At 39.5% G+C, this 17,030-nt stretch overlaps 1 protein-coding gene across 3 annotated transcripts; it reads right to left on the reverse strand.

Moving 5' to 3' along the window:
* Positions 1–3,792: 3,792 nt before the first annotated feature.
* LOC112092378 (E3 ubiquitin-protein ligase CHIP) lies at positions 3,793–16,077 on the reverse strand. Of its 3 annotated transcripts, none has more exons than XM_024168438.1 (6): positions 16,010–16,077; positions 10,150–10,286; positions 9,883–10,036; positions 9,687–9,797; positions 9,432–9,588; positions 3,793–4,108 (listed from the first exon to the last, which is right to left on the reverse strand). In XM_024168438.1, exons 1-5 carry the CDS (start codon positions 16,070–16,072, stop codon positions 9,463–9,465), a joined length of 591 nt encoding a protein of 196 aa, XP_024024206.1. In that variant the 5' UTR covers positions 16,073–16,077; the 3' UTR covers positions 3,793–4,108; positions 9,432–9,462. The 3 variants fall into 3 exon arrangements, with proteins under 3 accessions (XP_024024206.1, XP_024024205.1, XP_024024204.1); XM_024168437.1 differs by lacking the exon at positions 3,793–4,108 and adding an exon at positions 9,068–9,271; XM_024168436.1 differs by lacking the exon at positions 3,793–4,108 and having other exon boundaries at positions 9,068–9,588.
* Positions 16,078–17,030: the final 953 nt, after the last annotated feature.

Raw genomic sequence — 17,030 nt, forward strand, 5'->3', positions numbered from 1 at the left:
GTAGAAATAGAAGACAGGATAATACCAATAATTTTTTTTCTAAATAACATAAAAGGAAAAACAAAACAATAAGAAACCTCATACCGAACAGGAAAAAGAAATAATAGTGAAATAAAGAGCTTAAAGAACTTTAATTCCAAACCAATGATCTGGCAAGACCTTCCTCAATCTAAAATGTGTTGAAAATCAAAACGAGGTAGGGAGAGTTTGAGGTTGACATTGGACAGAGGATTCGGTCACAAATGTCGTTCGCTTGGTTGGCTTTTCTTGCTTTCATCACATGCATTTGTTGATCAAGCAACAAAAGCTAAAAATAATCTCAATCTTTTTTTTTTTTTTTTTTTTTTTTTTTTTTTTTTTTATGTTAAAACTTAGTTTTCATCCTTCACCATCTAAGAAAAGAAATGACAACTCTACAAATAGAGTTATTTCACTTCTAATTTTGTGAGAAAATCAGCTTAAATCTCGAGATTTTAATTTATTTTGATTTTTTAATGCATTTTTTATTTTGGTTTTATTAGATTTTTATTTATTTTTGTGTTTTTATTCTATTTTTTTTGTATTTTTATTTTATTTTAATTTGTATAAATAAATATTTATATAATATAATATGTGTTTGTATGTGCGTGTATATATATAACAATATAATATTATTATAAATAAATAATATATATTATATTCTATTAGGTTTTTATATAATATAAATATAATAATTTTTATTTTATTTTAATTTGTATAAATAAATATTTATATAATATAATATGTGTTTGTATGTGCGTGTATATATATAACAATATAATATTATTATAAATAAATAATATATATTATATTCTATTAGGTTTTTATATAATATAAATATAATAATTTTTATTTTATTTTAATTTGTATAAATAAATATTTATATAATATAATATGTGTTTGTATGTGCGTGTATATATATAACAATATAATATTATTATAAATAAATAATATATATTATATTCTATTAGGTTTTTATATAATATAAATATAATAATTTTTATTTTATTTTAATTTGTATAAATAAATATTTATATAATATAATATGTGTTTGTATGTGCGTGTATATATATAACAATATAATATTATTATAAATAAATAATATATATTATATTCTATTAGGTTTTTATATAATATAAATATAATAATTTTTATTTTATTTTTAACTTGAATTGCATCCATTGGATTGAAGCACTTAGATAGTCAGGATTGGAGAGGGCATTAGACTCTTTGAGGGAAGAGAGTGAGCAGACAAGAAAACATCAGCGGACCTCACATGTTGAAAAGAATCTTTCTTGCATTTGTTCCCATGTGAGCAAGTTTATGTGAGCTTACTTTTTCTTATCAATCTAGTTGCGCAACATGTCATGCTTATTAATTTAGTGGTCCTGATCAATTTAAAATTTTTGTTGATTTTTTATGGCCAATAGAAATCCGGTTTCATGTAGTCCTTGCCGCATTGAATTAAGTCCAAAATATTGGATTCTCATGGTGATTTCAGAGGAAGAAAAATAATAAAAAAAATAAAAAAATTCTAAAGAAGGCAACTTGCAAAATCATTTCATTATGCGCCTGTTCTGTGACTCTACAACATCCATGCATTGGACTCATATGCATTCCAAGGCCTATAAATAGGTTGCTTCCTTAACTCTTCAAATCAATCCCTCGAGTCTTAGAGCTCTTTACAAATAAAATAAAAAAAATCTTTGTTTTAGTAATTTTTAGTTTTTAAGTTTGAATTCTGGAGGAAGAGTTTCGAGTCTTGTTAAGAGATATTTGAAGCATATTAGAAATTGTATCCGCCAATAATTTTTGTACTAAAACTCTGCTTTTATTTTTGTTGTTACGAAAATGTTGTTTTAACTTTTTTGTACTTTGTTAGTTTAATTATAATTATGTTTTAAATTTAAGTTTTGCTAGGATAATGGAGTAATCATATTATGAGAATTTAATTTGTGTAAACGTTATTGTGATTGTCATACTTGTGTTGACATATTTATTTTTGGACATAATTTATGATCAACTTTTTGAATGAAATGAGAATCAAAATGAAACCGATAGGAGATTTTTGTGACATAGCTCTGAAATAAATACCTTAAATTCTAGGATAGTATAGAGATATATCTATTAGTTTTTATGTGGTCATTTTTAAATCCTTTAAATCTCAATGAACATTTTTGTAATTTAATTTGCATGGAGATATAGTGAGATTTTTATGAAAATGTATATTTTTCTGTATAATTTGAGAAAGAGTACGTAAAACATGAGAGGATTTAACAATCAACATAGTGTGATCTTAAAATCACAGTAATGTTTAAATAAATTAAATTCGATAAATATTGATGAAATCATGATTCTCAACAGTTTCATAATCATTGTTTTGTCCTTGTCTTGTCATTTTCATAATAATTTTATTTAGAAAATAATATTGGTTGTTGTTTTAAATTTTAATTTTGTAAAATTAATCATAATTCATCTTTTTGTTTACTAAACTAAAATTAAAATTATCTAATTTTAGTACTTAATGAATATATTATTCTCATGAGAACGATACTCTTAAACTTACTTTTTATTACTTGTTAGTGATATTGTGCACTTGCAAGTTGCAATAGACACGATAACAAGAAACTCTGATTAAATCAAAAGAACCAAACACGACAAAATATTCTGATCTCAATAAATTTATTGAAAAAGCATTCTGGGTGGACCAATCACCCACTCTTGAGGTGCCAACGGTTGACCCCTATTGAAGGCTGGATTTACAGACTAAAGGCCTCAAGAGACATTGGCGGATTGGCCCATGATGAAATACCCAATACTCTATAACCCACTATGATCACGCCATTCTTTTTTAGACCATTCTTTCAGTTGATTACATATATGTCTATTTTACAATTAATAAAAAAAAGAATATTCACAAATTATTATATTTACATATAAGTCTATAAAATAACCTGTAATGACATTTTTATTATTAGTTAATTTCCTTTTAAAATCAGTTTTATAAACTCACCACCCAAATAAAAAAAGGTATATTTAAAATTATATTATATCAGTAACCATAAAATATATAGATAAAATTGATGAATTAAAGATACATACTAAACATGAGAGGTAAAAATGATTATTTCGTGTAAATACTTCTTTTTTTTTTATTTGGAGAAAATTAAAGAATCCATCCCTCTTACTCTTAATTCACTTGTTTAATTTTAAAGATAGTAAATAGCAAATTTTAAAATTATTTGAAGTAACAATTTACGTGGTAAAAATTCTTTATTTACATAAAAAAATTCTTTTTGAGTCGTAAAAAAAAAAAAAACTTACATGAAAATAATGTTTTATTAGCTATAAATGAACTATTTACACAGTAAATGATTCATTTACCATGTAAATTGCTATTTATTTAAAATAATTTTAAAATCCGCTTTTTTTTCTTAAGAAAAAAACCTATTATTTACTTAATTTAGTTTCAAAAATCTGCTGTCTACTATATTCTCCTTTAATTTTGTACCGTATTTTATGCCGCTACACTGTAGATATTATCACAAAGCAACAGCTAAAAATACTAAAATATTCCTTAATATAACGCTAAACCTTGTAACTTTTTCTTTAGCTACTGCCTGCATGGTTATGAGACTTTTGATTACTTTATGTTCATCTTCATTATTAATAATAAAAAAAAACCTTCGTTTTATGCTCAGCGAGCTGGAACAGTATAATTACGGCAACTTTTGAACGAAAAATAATAGTAAAATGGTACATAGTAATGGGTGAATACGGTATAGAATACTACAAGGATCAGTTTTCCGTTTGTAGTGTGTTTAACTTTTACTGAATTCTAGTTAACTCGACGAATGACTGATTAGATTTCGGCCAACGTGTTCGAATACTAGATAGATTGTCCGCACCAAATCCTTTATATGCATGTATAATATAGACGTTTCATACGTAGTAAAGCCTGCGTATATGACAGTAACTTCATTATACAAAGATAATACATCGATATAAACACTGCGTATGTGAGATAATTCAGAAAGAAGTCCGAGAAATAATGGCCAAACAATCGAAATTCGAGGTGGCGACTCGAGACCTACAGAAGCAATTATAACACAATACCATTACCAATTAATTAAAAAAAAAAGAAAAAGAAAGAGAGTTAGTGATACATGATTGCAACACTAATATATATATATATAAATTGTCTCTGGTCAGACACTTAAAAAGTGCCTGACCAGTCATGCACTTATATAATCGTATATAAATTGTGTATATTTATACGTAAATAATGTATATTTACATGTAAATCATGTATATATAACATGAAATACAATAAATCAGTAAATATACATATTTTCATGCTATGTATTCACTAATTGCTATAAAAAAACATGTTTTGAGGATTAATATACATTGTCGTTTCTTATAACTTAACATACATGATTTATATGTAAATATACACGATTTACATGTAAATATACACGATTGCACAATTATACAAGTGCTATGTAAATATACACAACTTATTGTACATATACACACTTTATACAAAAATGTACAAGTGACATTCTGGTCAGATATTTTCCAAGTGCTTGACCAGAGACCTTGCCTATATATATATATATGACATTTTATTTCCCTTCATGACATTAGTATGAAAGAACAATTTGAAGATTCAAAGCTACTTTTCAAGTTTTTTTTTATTATTTTTTTTATTTTTTCAAATTCCATTATCTTCTTCATTCAAAAGTGACGTAATATCTCTTTTCAGAGGAGAAAAAAGAGAGAAAAAAAAAACAAGTTACAAAGGACGCGTTTAGAACTCGTTTTAAACTGATTTTATTTTTTGTATGAAAATGAAAATGAAAATAAAAACGTTATCAATCTCAGACAGAAATCATTTTTGAAAATACGTTTGATAGTTTTATCAAGAAATTGTTTTCAATGTAAAAAAATCCATTAATGTCTCTTTTTCTTTCTCTGCTCGAGATAGGAGAAAACGAAAACAAAAAATGAAACACGACTAAAACAGGATCAATTCTAAACACAACCAAAGTCTCACTCAGACTCAGGAAACCTGTTTCAGCGAAGGAAATGTGTTGATACAAGAACAAAGGCCAACAACCAGCTAACCTTAGCGTCCTAATTCATGGCATTTGATTCTAGAAATGTAAAGTAAGCCATACCGCCATTTAGAGTTGTCAAATGGGCTGGGCCGTCGATGGACGACCCGGCCCAGCCCGTAACAGTGCCGGGTTTGGCACAGCCTAGTACGACACTATTACAGGCCGTGCCGGCCCGGCATGTTTGAGGGGCTAGGCTGGGCCGCGGCTTCTCAGCCCGCGGCCCATGCCTTTCTCAACCCGCGGCCCGGCCCAAGCCCAGTTCGGCCTGCGAAACGGCCCTTCTTCGGCCCGGCCTATGCACATGTTCGGCCCGCGAGACAGTCAGCGAAATCCCTGCCAGTCCGTGAAGATTACGACCTTCGGGCCCTTCACGAGCCCAACGGTCACAATCTGAAAATCATCCCAAAAAACCCTTATAAATACCCTTTAATCTCACCCTAAATCCCACACAACAATTCACTCTCAACTTCTCATCTCTCTCTCATTCTATCTCTCATCTCGTCTCTTTGATTTTGATTCTAAGCTTTTCTCTCGCGATTACTCAAATTCTTGCTCTTTCATTTATTCAATTAATTTTCAGAAATAAGCCGCATCAAACTTCCATGATTTCATTGCTTTCCCTGAGCTTGGTGATGAGCCATTTTTTGAGGATGAAATGATGGCTCACAACCCCAGCCCCACTGAACCAGAAAGTGCTCTGGTTGATAATGCTTCATTGCACAACGAGGAAGTTGGAGAACGCAGCAGGGGAAAATGACCACGAACTGCTCCAGCATGGCAGCATTTCACAGAGGAGCTCTGACCAAATCCAAAAACAGGTGAAATAGAAATTCGTGCGGTATGTAAGTACTGTTAAAAGCATTTTTCTAATAAAAATGGTGGGGGTACTGATCATATGGATAGACATTGAAAAACATGTCTACCGTTGCACCAAGGTGGGAGTGTGGACTTCCGCTAACAAACATTATCACTCACATCACAAAGGTCACAAAATTTTACATACGATGCATAATGTGCTCGTGAGGCACTAGCTAAATTTTTAGCTAGTGTCGAATTGTCTCTTTCTTTTGCAGATGATGCGGCGTTCGAAGAATTCATACAGAGGACATTCTGCCCGCAATCGAAACGGGTAAAGTAGAAACACAACTCGTTCTGATTGCATGAAAGTGTTTTATGTAATGAGACAATCTCTAGTTGATAATTTTAGGTCTTTTAATGCTGCTATATCTTGTACCTCCAATCTATGGAAGGGGTGCAATAAAACTATATATTTATACGTCACGGCGTATTATGTTGATGATGAATGGGTTTTACAAAAGAGAATAATATGTTTTCGTTAATGTCTATTTCCTCATAACGCAAATGCTATTTTTTAGAACAATAATGGAAATTTTTGGGTTTTATGAGATAAAAAATAAAGTTTTAACTATTACTTTTGATAATGCGTCAACTAACACGACTGCAATTAACATGTTTAAACGTAGTTTGAAACCAGCATTTGGTGGTAAAATTTCTTATAAACGGTGTGCGTGTCACATAATAAATTTAGTAGTACAAGCAGGAATTGAACATATTTCCTCTAATCTAACAAATATTAGAGAACTTTATCCTTCATATCTAGTTCTGGAGCTCGGCTCCAAGAATTTCGACAATATTGCAAGAGTAGCCAGATGCGCCTAAGAAAGTTTCCAACTGATGTGAGACACAGGTGAAACTTAAATGAGAAAAATAGAAAAAAAAGGGATGAATACATATTATCTGTTGATTCGCGTAGAATACCGAAAAACTCGTTGATTCGATCGGAATACCGGGAAATAAGACTTCTATAGACCTGTTGATTCGCTCACGAATACCAGGAAAATAGGCATCAATTACTCGTTGATTCAACAGAATACCGAGAAGATTGGAATCAATATCTTGAGAGAACTCTCAAAGCATATAGTTTTTATTAATCTCTGAAAGAACTATCAATAACAAAGCTATGCTCTCCTATTTATAGAAGACTACAATTCGAAAACGAAAAGGAAACTGAAACTAATCCTAAATATTCTAAATTTAAAATTTAAAAATAACTAAATCAGATAAGCAGTTAAAAATAATATAACAACTAAATAAATTAAAATTCTAATTTTGAAGTCTAGCATCCTTACGCTGCATTAGACCCATCGGGGTAGGAAAAGATTCGTCCTCGAATCTTAAGTAGCCTCAACTGGTATTGAAAGAGAACAACTTTCATGATCTTTGCATGACTTGTCTGGAAATCAAATAATTTGTTGAACTTGCTAACTCGAACCCTTAAAAAATATTCTTCAATGGTAATTGTGCTGAAAACCGATATGGGATTTTCCTTTTCTTCAAGTTGGGCGTCTCTGAATTCATAGGCAGTGGGTGCATTGACATGGACGGTGGGATGACGACAAAGCAACATGGCTAAATTGATAGAGGAGCGCTTTGGCTCTGATACCAACTGACGTAGCAGAAGTAAATGAGAAAAATAAAAAAATGGGATAAATTCATATTATCCGTTGATTTGCGTAGAATACCGGAAAACCCGTCGATTCGATCAGAATACCGAAAAATAAGACTTCTATAGACATGTTGATTTGCTCACGAATACCAGAAAAATAGACATCAATCACTCGTTGATTCAACAGAATACCGAGAAAATTGGAATCAATATCTTGAGAGAACTCTCAAAGCATATAATTTTTATGAATCTCTGAAAAAACTATCAATAACAAAGCTAGGCTCTCCTATTTATAAAAGACTACAATTCGAAAACGAAAAGGAAACTGAAACTAATCCTAAATATTCTAAATTTAAAATTTGAAAATAACTAAATCAGATAAGCAGTTAAAAATAAGATAACAACTAAATAAATTAAAATTCCAAATTGAAGTCTAGCATCCTTGCGCTGCATCACTCCACCTACTAAATGTTGAAGGCACCACTCCCGTATCAACAGCTCATCACAACGTATTTGAACAGTAAGAACGATCAAATTTTAATTTTTGATACAGATTAGAGTATTGGTGAGTACTTTTTTAAATTTTTAGAAGTTTTCTATAATTCCGGAGTTTATTATCCTACCGAACATTTAGCTTTGCATCAACTATTTAATATTTCAGAAACATTTCTTATTATAGAGATACTAAACTTTTTAAAAATATAGTTAAGCTAATGGAAGCTAAATTTAAAAGTTAGTGATTCGGATATCTTGGAGGGGCTAATGTACGTTAAAGACTGGAAAGATGCCAGAGACGAAAACAACAATGTACGGATGATTCAATTCAAGAATACTTTTCTTACTTAGACATAACAGAATCATCTGAAAACACTTAGGTTTTATAATTTACTTATCCTAAGGTTTTGTCTCGATCTTCCCACGGGTTTTAGTTGACAAGGTTTTTAACGAGACAGTTATTTATGTGTACTTATTCACGTTATCTCAATTTAATAAAATCACATCTTTTGGGAGCATATAAATTTTTTTTATTAATTTAAAAGGGCCAGGGCCGACCTGTGAAGGGCCTAGGCCCGAGCCTGGCCCTGGCCCTTATGGACTAGGGCTGAGGGCCAGTGCTGGGCCTAAGGGCTTCTCCTCATGCCCGGCCCTGGCACGGCCTAGGCCCGCCACGGGCCTGGGGTTAGAAGGACCGTGCTGGCCCGACACGACCCTTTTGACACCTCTACCACCATTTACGACTTCTTTTCTTTCCATTTTCCTGGGTTTCATCTGATAAAACATCTCATGCATAATAGCATTTATGAGGGAATCTGCAACCAACACTAAATACATGTAACATGAAGCCAAAACAAAACCAATGAAAAGTAAGCAACTCAGAATCAGCCGAGGATATGCCTTCATTAGATAGCACATAATAAACTAAGGTATAAGAAATTCGCCATCCGAAATACGACCCTGATTTTGTTTCACATAGGCATTTGTGGAAAACTTGGAACTAAGTTACAATAGTTCAATCTTCAATGTTGCTCTCGTCTTAGCACACAAGATCACACAAAACGTGTCAACACAAATGTTCATGGCTAGGTACAACAAGCACACCGCAACTATTGTCCTTGCGTGATCATATGATAGTTGACTCGTCAAATAGCCAAGTTGACCAAATCTGTACAAGCAATTAAAGACATTGGTTCTAAGAGTATCTGTACAATTCCAAAAACAAGACCCTGAATATGATTGTGGGAATCTCGTAGATCAAAACTAGAAAAGAAGAACACCAGTTCGGCAATATGATTAATGATGCAGGAGGCTGAGACGACTATTACCAGAAGAGTCCCCAAGAAAAGGAATCGACCGTCAGTCTGTTCTATAGGCCCAACCATGTTTGTCTAGAAAAGCATGGACTGCTTCCTTTATGGCCAAATTCGAGATGAGTTGAGATTCATCAAGTCGCTCACGTGTAATTGGATCAAATTCACCTACCTGATTCCAATATAAAGATGAGTCAGAACTATTCATACGGCACAAGTGAATGGAGGACACTAACATTGGTAGATGCAATCTCAGAACTAAAACATCACCTTTCTAAGATGGTCCAAAATCACTGAACGCTCATATGAAACACCACTAGGAGTGATCACCGGATCACGGAATATGTCGAGCGTAATTTTACAACACAGGTGATCGGGCACCTGAAAATTTTCAATTAGTGTCTCCACGAGCTAAATGGGAATACTTTGTCAATATATAGAAATGCAACAATAATTAAACCCTTACTTCTTTTGGTGTGTCAGCTTCTGCAGCTATCTGGAAAACTTTTTCTAAAGCCCTTAGTTGTTCTGCATTAGAGATAGAAGCATCATCCAAGAACCCCTCCATTTCCGATTCTTCAAGTAAATGTTTCTGTCTGAGAGCAGTCTCACAAGCTTCTCTGCATCACCCAAATAAAAGATTGAGCAACTGATCACGAAATTACCAGCTACTGGTCATTAAATCGAAAACTCTTTCCAACTTCACAGGCCTAAACTCACAAGGAAAACATACTTTAAATTTTGCAAGTCCCATGAACGCTTGGTAGATGCATGCTCCCACTCCTTGTACTTTGCTTCTGCAAGTTCTTGCCATATCTCCTCCACCATAGAACCCTTTGGATTTGGATCACCCCTCTCAAGATCCAAAGCCTACACAGGAAAGTTGTTAGGATCCTGCTTAGTGTTAGATCACGACAGCCAGAATTGAGGCAACTCGTAAATGAGTTTAGCTTCTTCGATTGAATTCACTCTCACTCTCTCTCTGGAGAGGAGCTTTCTTACACTGAACAAACAAACAGAAAGGAAAAGAAAGATAGCAGAAATAACAATGGAGAATTCGAGGTTCTCCTTCCTCCCAAGGCCTGCTAACAGGATTTTCCCAAATCAACAGACAACCTCTCACGTTCCCCCCTCCTTCCCTAGATATGCTCTCCCAGGCTAACAATTCCTAACCAACTTGCCACATCAGCTCTCCTGGCTAGTATTTCCTATATTTCCATTTCCCACCCCCTTGTCTTGAACAATTGCCCCACGCCCCTTTCTCCTAGAATAGACTAACGTAACAGGAGGCCTAACAATCCCCCCCCCCCCGGAAGACAACCTTGTCCCCAAGGTTGAAAGTAGGGAATTGCAAGCGAATCGCAGCCAACGGTTCCTAGGTAGACTCCCACTCATGTAGGCCCTGCCACTTGATGAGTACCTGCTGTTCCTCCCGTCCCCCCACCACTACCACCCTAGACTCCAGAGCCTCTTCCGGGTAGACGCACAACTCCAAGTCTTCGGACAACTGCTCCGGTAAAGGCTGCACCCTGGAAGCCACCCCCTTAAAGGGTTTCAACTGAGAGACATGAAAAACCGGATGGATGCGAGCGGTATCCGGCAGGCGCAAGTGGTATGCTACAGGACCAATCTTAGCAAGAACTTCAAATGGTCCGTAGAAGCGCTGAGTGAGCTTCTCATTCTTGCGTCGAGCCAGGGACTTAAGGCGATAAGGTCGCAGCTTGAGTAGAACCAGCTCCCCAACATCAAAATGCCGTTCCCGACGATGGCTATCCGCAAATTTCTTCATACACTGCTAGGCTAGCAAGAGGTGAGATTTTAACAAATCCAACATTTCATTGCGAAGAACCACTTGGTCCTCCACTGCAGCCATCGTGCCGAGAGTATCCTGAAAACGGAAGAAGGTGGGAGGGTCACGGCCGTAGACAATGCGAAAGGGGGTGAATTTGGTCGAGGCGTTAAAAGTTGTGTTGCACCAATATTCAACCCAAGGCAGAAATGAAGCCCATAGCCGCGGCTTATCCCCTAAAAAGCACCGTAAATAACCCTCCAGGCAGCGGTTAACCACCTCTGTTTGTCCATCGGACTCCGGATGATAAGCGGAACTGGTACACAACTTAGTGCCTTGCAATTTGAATAATTCACGCCAGAATCCACTCATAAAGATCGCGTCCCTATCACTTACTATGGATCGTGGAAGCCCATGAAGCTTAACAATGTGCGAGACAAACAAGGCAGCCACTTGTTTGCCCGAATATGGGTGAGCCAGAGGGCAAAAATGGGCATATTTGGACAGACAATCCACGACCACCAAGATGGTGTCAAACTTGCTAAACTGAGGCAGGCCCCCGACAAAATCCATGGATACATCGTCCCAAACCAAGTCCGAAATGGGTAAAGGCTGCAAGAGGCCTGCTGGTGAAAGGGCTTCAGACTTGTTCCGCTGGCAAATCTCGCAGTGAGCCGCATAATCCTGAATGAAACGTTTCATCCCTCGCCAGAACACCACGGCGGACAACCTCTTGTAAGTACACAAGAACCCGGAATGACCCCCAATCACTGAATCGTGGAACTCATGAACCATCCGAGCAATGGAAGGGGAATTCGCCACCAAGACCAGCCGGTTCTTAAAGAACAATAGGCTATTTTTTAACGAATAGCCCTCCAGAAGCTCACCGTCCTCAAGTTTAGAAATGGTCGTGGCCCACTCTTTCTCGGTGCGCTGCTCCAAACGGACAGGCCTCCAAATCCCCAGCCTGAGGCATGGTGAAGGCGCAAAGAGTAGTGTCCGGCCAGTCTCCTCGCCTAGACAGCGTGTCAGCCACCTTATTGGCTACTCCCAGCTTGTATTGGACCTCAAAGTCATAGCCAAACAGCTTATACACCCACCGCAGCTGGTCGGGAGGTAGTTGGCGCTGTCCCATGATCCGTGCGGACTACAAAATGCCGCCCCAATAAGTAGTGTCTCCATTTTTGGATAGCCAACACCACCCCCATAAGCTCCCTTTCGTAAATAGACTTTACGCGGGAAGCTGGGGCGAGAGCCTTGCTGAAAAACGCAAGAGGCCTGCCCTCTTGCATCAAAACCGCCCCCAGGCCTTCTCCAGAAGCGTTTGTTTCAAGCACAAAGGTCTTATCGAAATCCGGCATTGCTAATACCGGAAGTTGAGTCATGGCGGCCTTCAGCGCCTCAAATGCGTGGTTAGCAGTGTCGGACCTAACAAAGCCCTTCTTTGTGAGCAACTCCGTCAAGGGCCTTGCTAGGATGCCATAGCCCTTAACGAACCTCCTGTAATATCCCGTTAGCTCCAGGAACCCGCGTACCTCTCTGACGTTTCGCGGGGGGGGTCATGCCGTGATAGCCTGAATCTTAGAAGGGTCAGCCGCGACCCCCTGTGCCGAAATGAGGTGGCCTAGGTACTCCAATTTCCGCTGCCCGAAACTGCACTTCTTCTTGTTAGCGAACAACTTCTCACGCTGCAGGACACCAAAGACAGTGGCCAAGTGTTGGCAATGGTCCTCCCACGTACGGCTGTACACCAAAATATCATCAAAGAATACCAAACGAACTTCCTGAGGTAAGGCCGAAAAATTCTATTCATGAGGGCTTGGAAAGTGGCTGGAGCATTCGTCAGCCCGAAGGGCATGACGAGGAACTCGTAGTGGCCCTCATGAGTCCGGAAAGCCGTCTTTTCTACGTCTGCTTCGTGCACCCGAATCTGGTGGTATCCCGCTCGCAAATCCAACTTAGAAAACACCACAACCCCGTGTAGCTCATCCAACAACTCATCAATCAACGGGATGGGAAACTTATTCGGAATTGTGACTTGGTTGAGCGCATGGTAGTCTACACAGAACCGTCAGCTGCTGTCCTTTTTTTTTAACCAAAATGACTGGGCTCGAATAAGGGCTGCTGCTCGGCTGAATGATGCCCGAAGACAACATATCCGTCACCAAGCGCTCTATTTCTCCTTTCTGTACTTGTGGATATCGATAGGGCCGAACATTCGGGGGATCGGCCCCCTCCCTCAAGACAATCCTGTGATCCCGTTCCCTGTGAGGAGGTAGCTCCGTAGGACTTTGGAATACCCTTTCAAAATCACACACCACTGTCCTCACCTCTTCTGGCACCACTCTGTCGCCTTCGTCCCCTCCTTGCACCGAGAGTTTGCACACTTCCACCAACACCCTAACTCCTTTTGGAGACAACGTCATCACTAGAGAACTCAACTTCACCGGGGCATAGCACAAGCTGTGGTCACCTCGCCAGGTTACCCACGTTGGTCCAGCCCGAAATTTCAAAAGGAACTTGGACCAATCAGCTCTTACTTCCCCGAGAGTGCTCAGCCATGTCACCCCCAGCACCATATCAGCCCCACCCAAATCAAAGGGGAAAAAGTCCTCGACCCTATGCCCCTGGATCCATACCCAAACCGCCCTACATACTCCTCGTTGCTTAAACTAAGCCCGTTGCCCACCACGATGTTGTGACTTACCGTGGGGTCCATCGGCAGTTTAAGCTCCTTTGCTACCGTTCCCGAGATGAAACTGTGAGTAGCCCCACTGTCTACCATCACCACCACTTCTCGGCCACCGATTCTGCCCCGCAGCTTTAGTGTTTTGGAGGAAGACAATCCTCGCAGGGAGTTCAGAGACAAATCCACCTTGTCTTCCAAGCTCCCTTTTTCCAACTCCTCCTCCAGAAGATGCTCCTGAACAGCGCCATCCTCCTCCTCGGATGCTCCCTCTGTGTCCGCCAAAATCAACACTTGAAGTTGCCGGTTCTTACAACGGTGCCCGGGGTTGAACTTCTCGTCGCACCTGAAACACAAGCCCCGAGCTCGTCGTTGCTGGATTTCCTCCTCCGTGAGGCGGCGGGAAGACGAAGCTCCCCCTGTCGCCGAGTTCTGCCCTGTGCCCATCCCACCTCGTCCCCCATATACCCCCACCGCTTCATTTGGACCCTTGGATCGAAGGGGGCTCTCCTAGGAGAACAAGGTAGGATTTGTGCCCTGAATTGGGCCCCCGGCTCGTTCCCACGTGTCAGCCAAGCCCACGACCCGCCCGGTACCTCCTGACTCTCTCAGCTGCTTCATTGCGGGCCTCTACTTGTTGGGCCAAATCCATCATATCATGCAAAGTAACGGGCCTGTGCATTTTCAACTCAACCCGTATATCTTCCCTAAGCCCGTGAAGGAACATCCCTCTGAAGATGGCATCGGGCATGCCCCGCATTTGAGCCGCCGCTCCCTCGAACTCATTCCGGTAATCCGCCACCGTATCGCGCTGCCGGAGTGCCATGAGTTGCTCCACTGGATCGACCTCCCTCCCCCGACCAAATCTTCGCAAGCACCGCCGCCCGCAATTCCCTCCACGATCCGAACGGGTCTTGGGCGTCAGCCCATTGGAACCAACCCAGTGCTTGTCCCTCCATGCACACCGACGCCACCACCACTTGCTCTTCCTCCTCTACGTGGTTGACGACGAAATACTTGTCAGCCTGGAATACCCACCCTTGAGGATCCTCGCCGTTGAATATGGGTAGCTCCAGCTTCCGTCTGCGGTGCTCCACTCGGCCCCTTGGGCCTGGGGGTGATTCCCGCCACCACTCGCGCCTAAATTGCCGGGGTTCCTCCTCGCGTGGGACTGGGGGAGGTGTCACCGGCCGAGCCTGTGGTACCGGCCGTCGTCCCTCCTGCATCCTTGGTGGAACCGCTTCAAATCTTGGAGGAGGTGGTGGATTCCTCTGGAAGAACTCCGCCTGCCTGTGGAGCATCGCTTCCAGTCACCGTACCGACCCTTGCACGTCATCCAGCTGAGCCCCGATCTCCGTCACGTCTTCCTGCAACTTTGGCAAAGGTTCAGTCAAGGCTTCGACAATCTGTAACGCCTCGTAGAATGAATCCATCCTCTGCTCCAGCCTTGCTACCTCCTCCGTCTGAGATCGCACACTCGAGTTTTCTCCCATGGATCGTCACGCTCTGATACCAAATTGTTAGGATCCTGCTTAGTTTTAGATCAAGACAGCCAAAATTGAGGCAACTCGTAAATGAGTTTAGCTTCTTCGATTGAATTCACTCTCACTCTCTCTCTGGAGAGGAGCTTTCTTACACTGAACAAACAAACAGAAAGGAAAAGAAAGATAGCAGAAATAACAATGGAGAATTCGAGGTTCTCCTTCCTCCCAAGGCCTGCTAACAGGATTTTCCCAAATCAACAGACAACCTCTCACGTTCCCCCCTCCTTCCCTAGATATGCTCTCCCAGGCTAACAATTCCTAACCAACTTGCCACATCAGCTCTCCTGGCTAGTATTTCCTATATTTCCATTTCCCACCCCCTTGTCTTGAACAATTGCCCCACGCCCCTTTCTCCTAGAATAGACTAACGTAACAGGAGGCCTAACAATAGTTAAAAAAAAAAATCATTTAATTATGTAGCTTTTGATCAATGTAACCAAATCACATACAAAAATAAAATACGTCACCACAATTAGTCACAATAACCAAAACAGCTACAAGCATCCCATGCTAGTTGGAACTAATAAATACATCAAATAATCAAATTGTATATAAACTATAAAGCACTGCGTACCTTCTCCAACTCCTTAATTCCTCCCGCATATTCTTCCCTTTGTAGTAATGCAAGTCCCAACATATAATGGCCCTAAATGCAACAAAGCAGTATTAAGTTGATTATGTCTAATAATCCAAATGGGGGAGGAAAAAGAATGAAGAATCAAAGGCAACGATCAAATTTAAGCACTCTGGGTGGAATACTTCTAGGAATCTACTTATATAACAAAATGTTATACTAAATTTCTAAGGAATTAACATTGGACAAAACACATTCCGCTCTTTGAAACACGTAAAAGAACTACTTTAGTAGCAAGAGGTGAGATTTTAACAAATCCAACATTTCATTGCGAAGAACCACTTGGTCCTCCACTGCAGCCATCGTGCCGAGAGTATCCTGAAAACGGAAGAAGGTGGGAGGGTCACGGCCGTAGACAATGCGAAAGGGGGTGAATTTGGTCGAGGCGTTAAAAGTTGTGTTGCACCAATATTCAACCCAAGGCAGAAATGAAGCCCATAGCCGCGGCTTATCCCCTAAAAAGCACCGTAAATAACCCTCCAGGCAGCGGTTAACCACCTCTGTTTGTCCATCGGACTCCGGATGATAAGCGGAACTGGTACACAACTTAGTGCCTTGCAATTTGAATAATTCACGCCAGAATCCACTCATAAAGATCGCGTCCCTATCACTTACTATGGATCGTGGAAGCCCATGAAGCTTAACAATGTGCGAGACAAACAAGGCAGCCACTTGTTTGCCCGAATATGGGTGAGCCAGAGGGCAAAAATGGGCATATTTGGACAGACAATCCACGACCACCAAGATGGTGTCAAACTTGCTAAACTGAGGCAGGCCCCCGACAAAATCCATGGATACATCGTCCCAAACCAAGTCCGAAATGGGTAAAGGCTGCAAGAGGCCTGCTGGTGAAAGGGCTTCAGACTTGTTCCGCTGGCAAATCTCGCAGTGAGCCGCATAATCCTGAATGAAACGTTTCATCCCTCGCCAGAACACCACGGCGGACAACCTCTTGTAAGTA

The sequence above is a fragment of the Morus notabilis genome, unplaced genomic scaffold, assembly GCF_000414095.1.
Source record: "Morus notabilis unplaced genomic scaffold, ASM41409v2 Scaffold52, whole genome shotgun sequence".
In the NCBI taxonomy this organism is placed as follows: domain Eukaryota; kingdom Viridiplantae; phylum Streptophyta; class Magnoliopsida; order Rosales; family Moraceae; genus Morus; species Morus notabilis.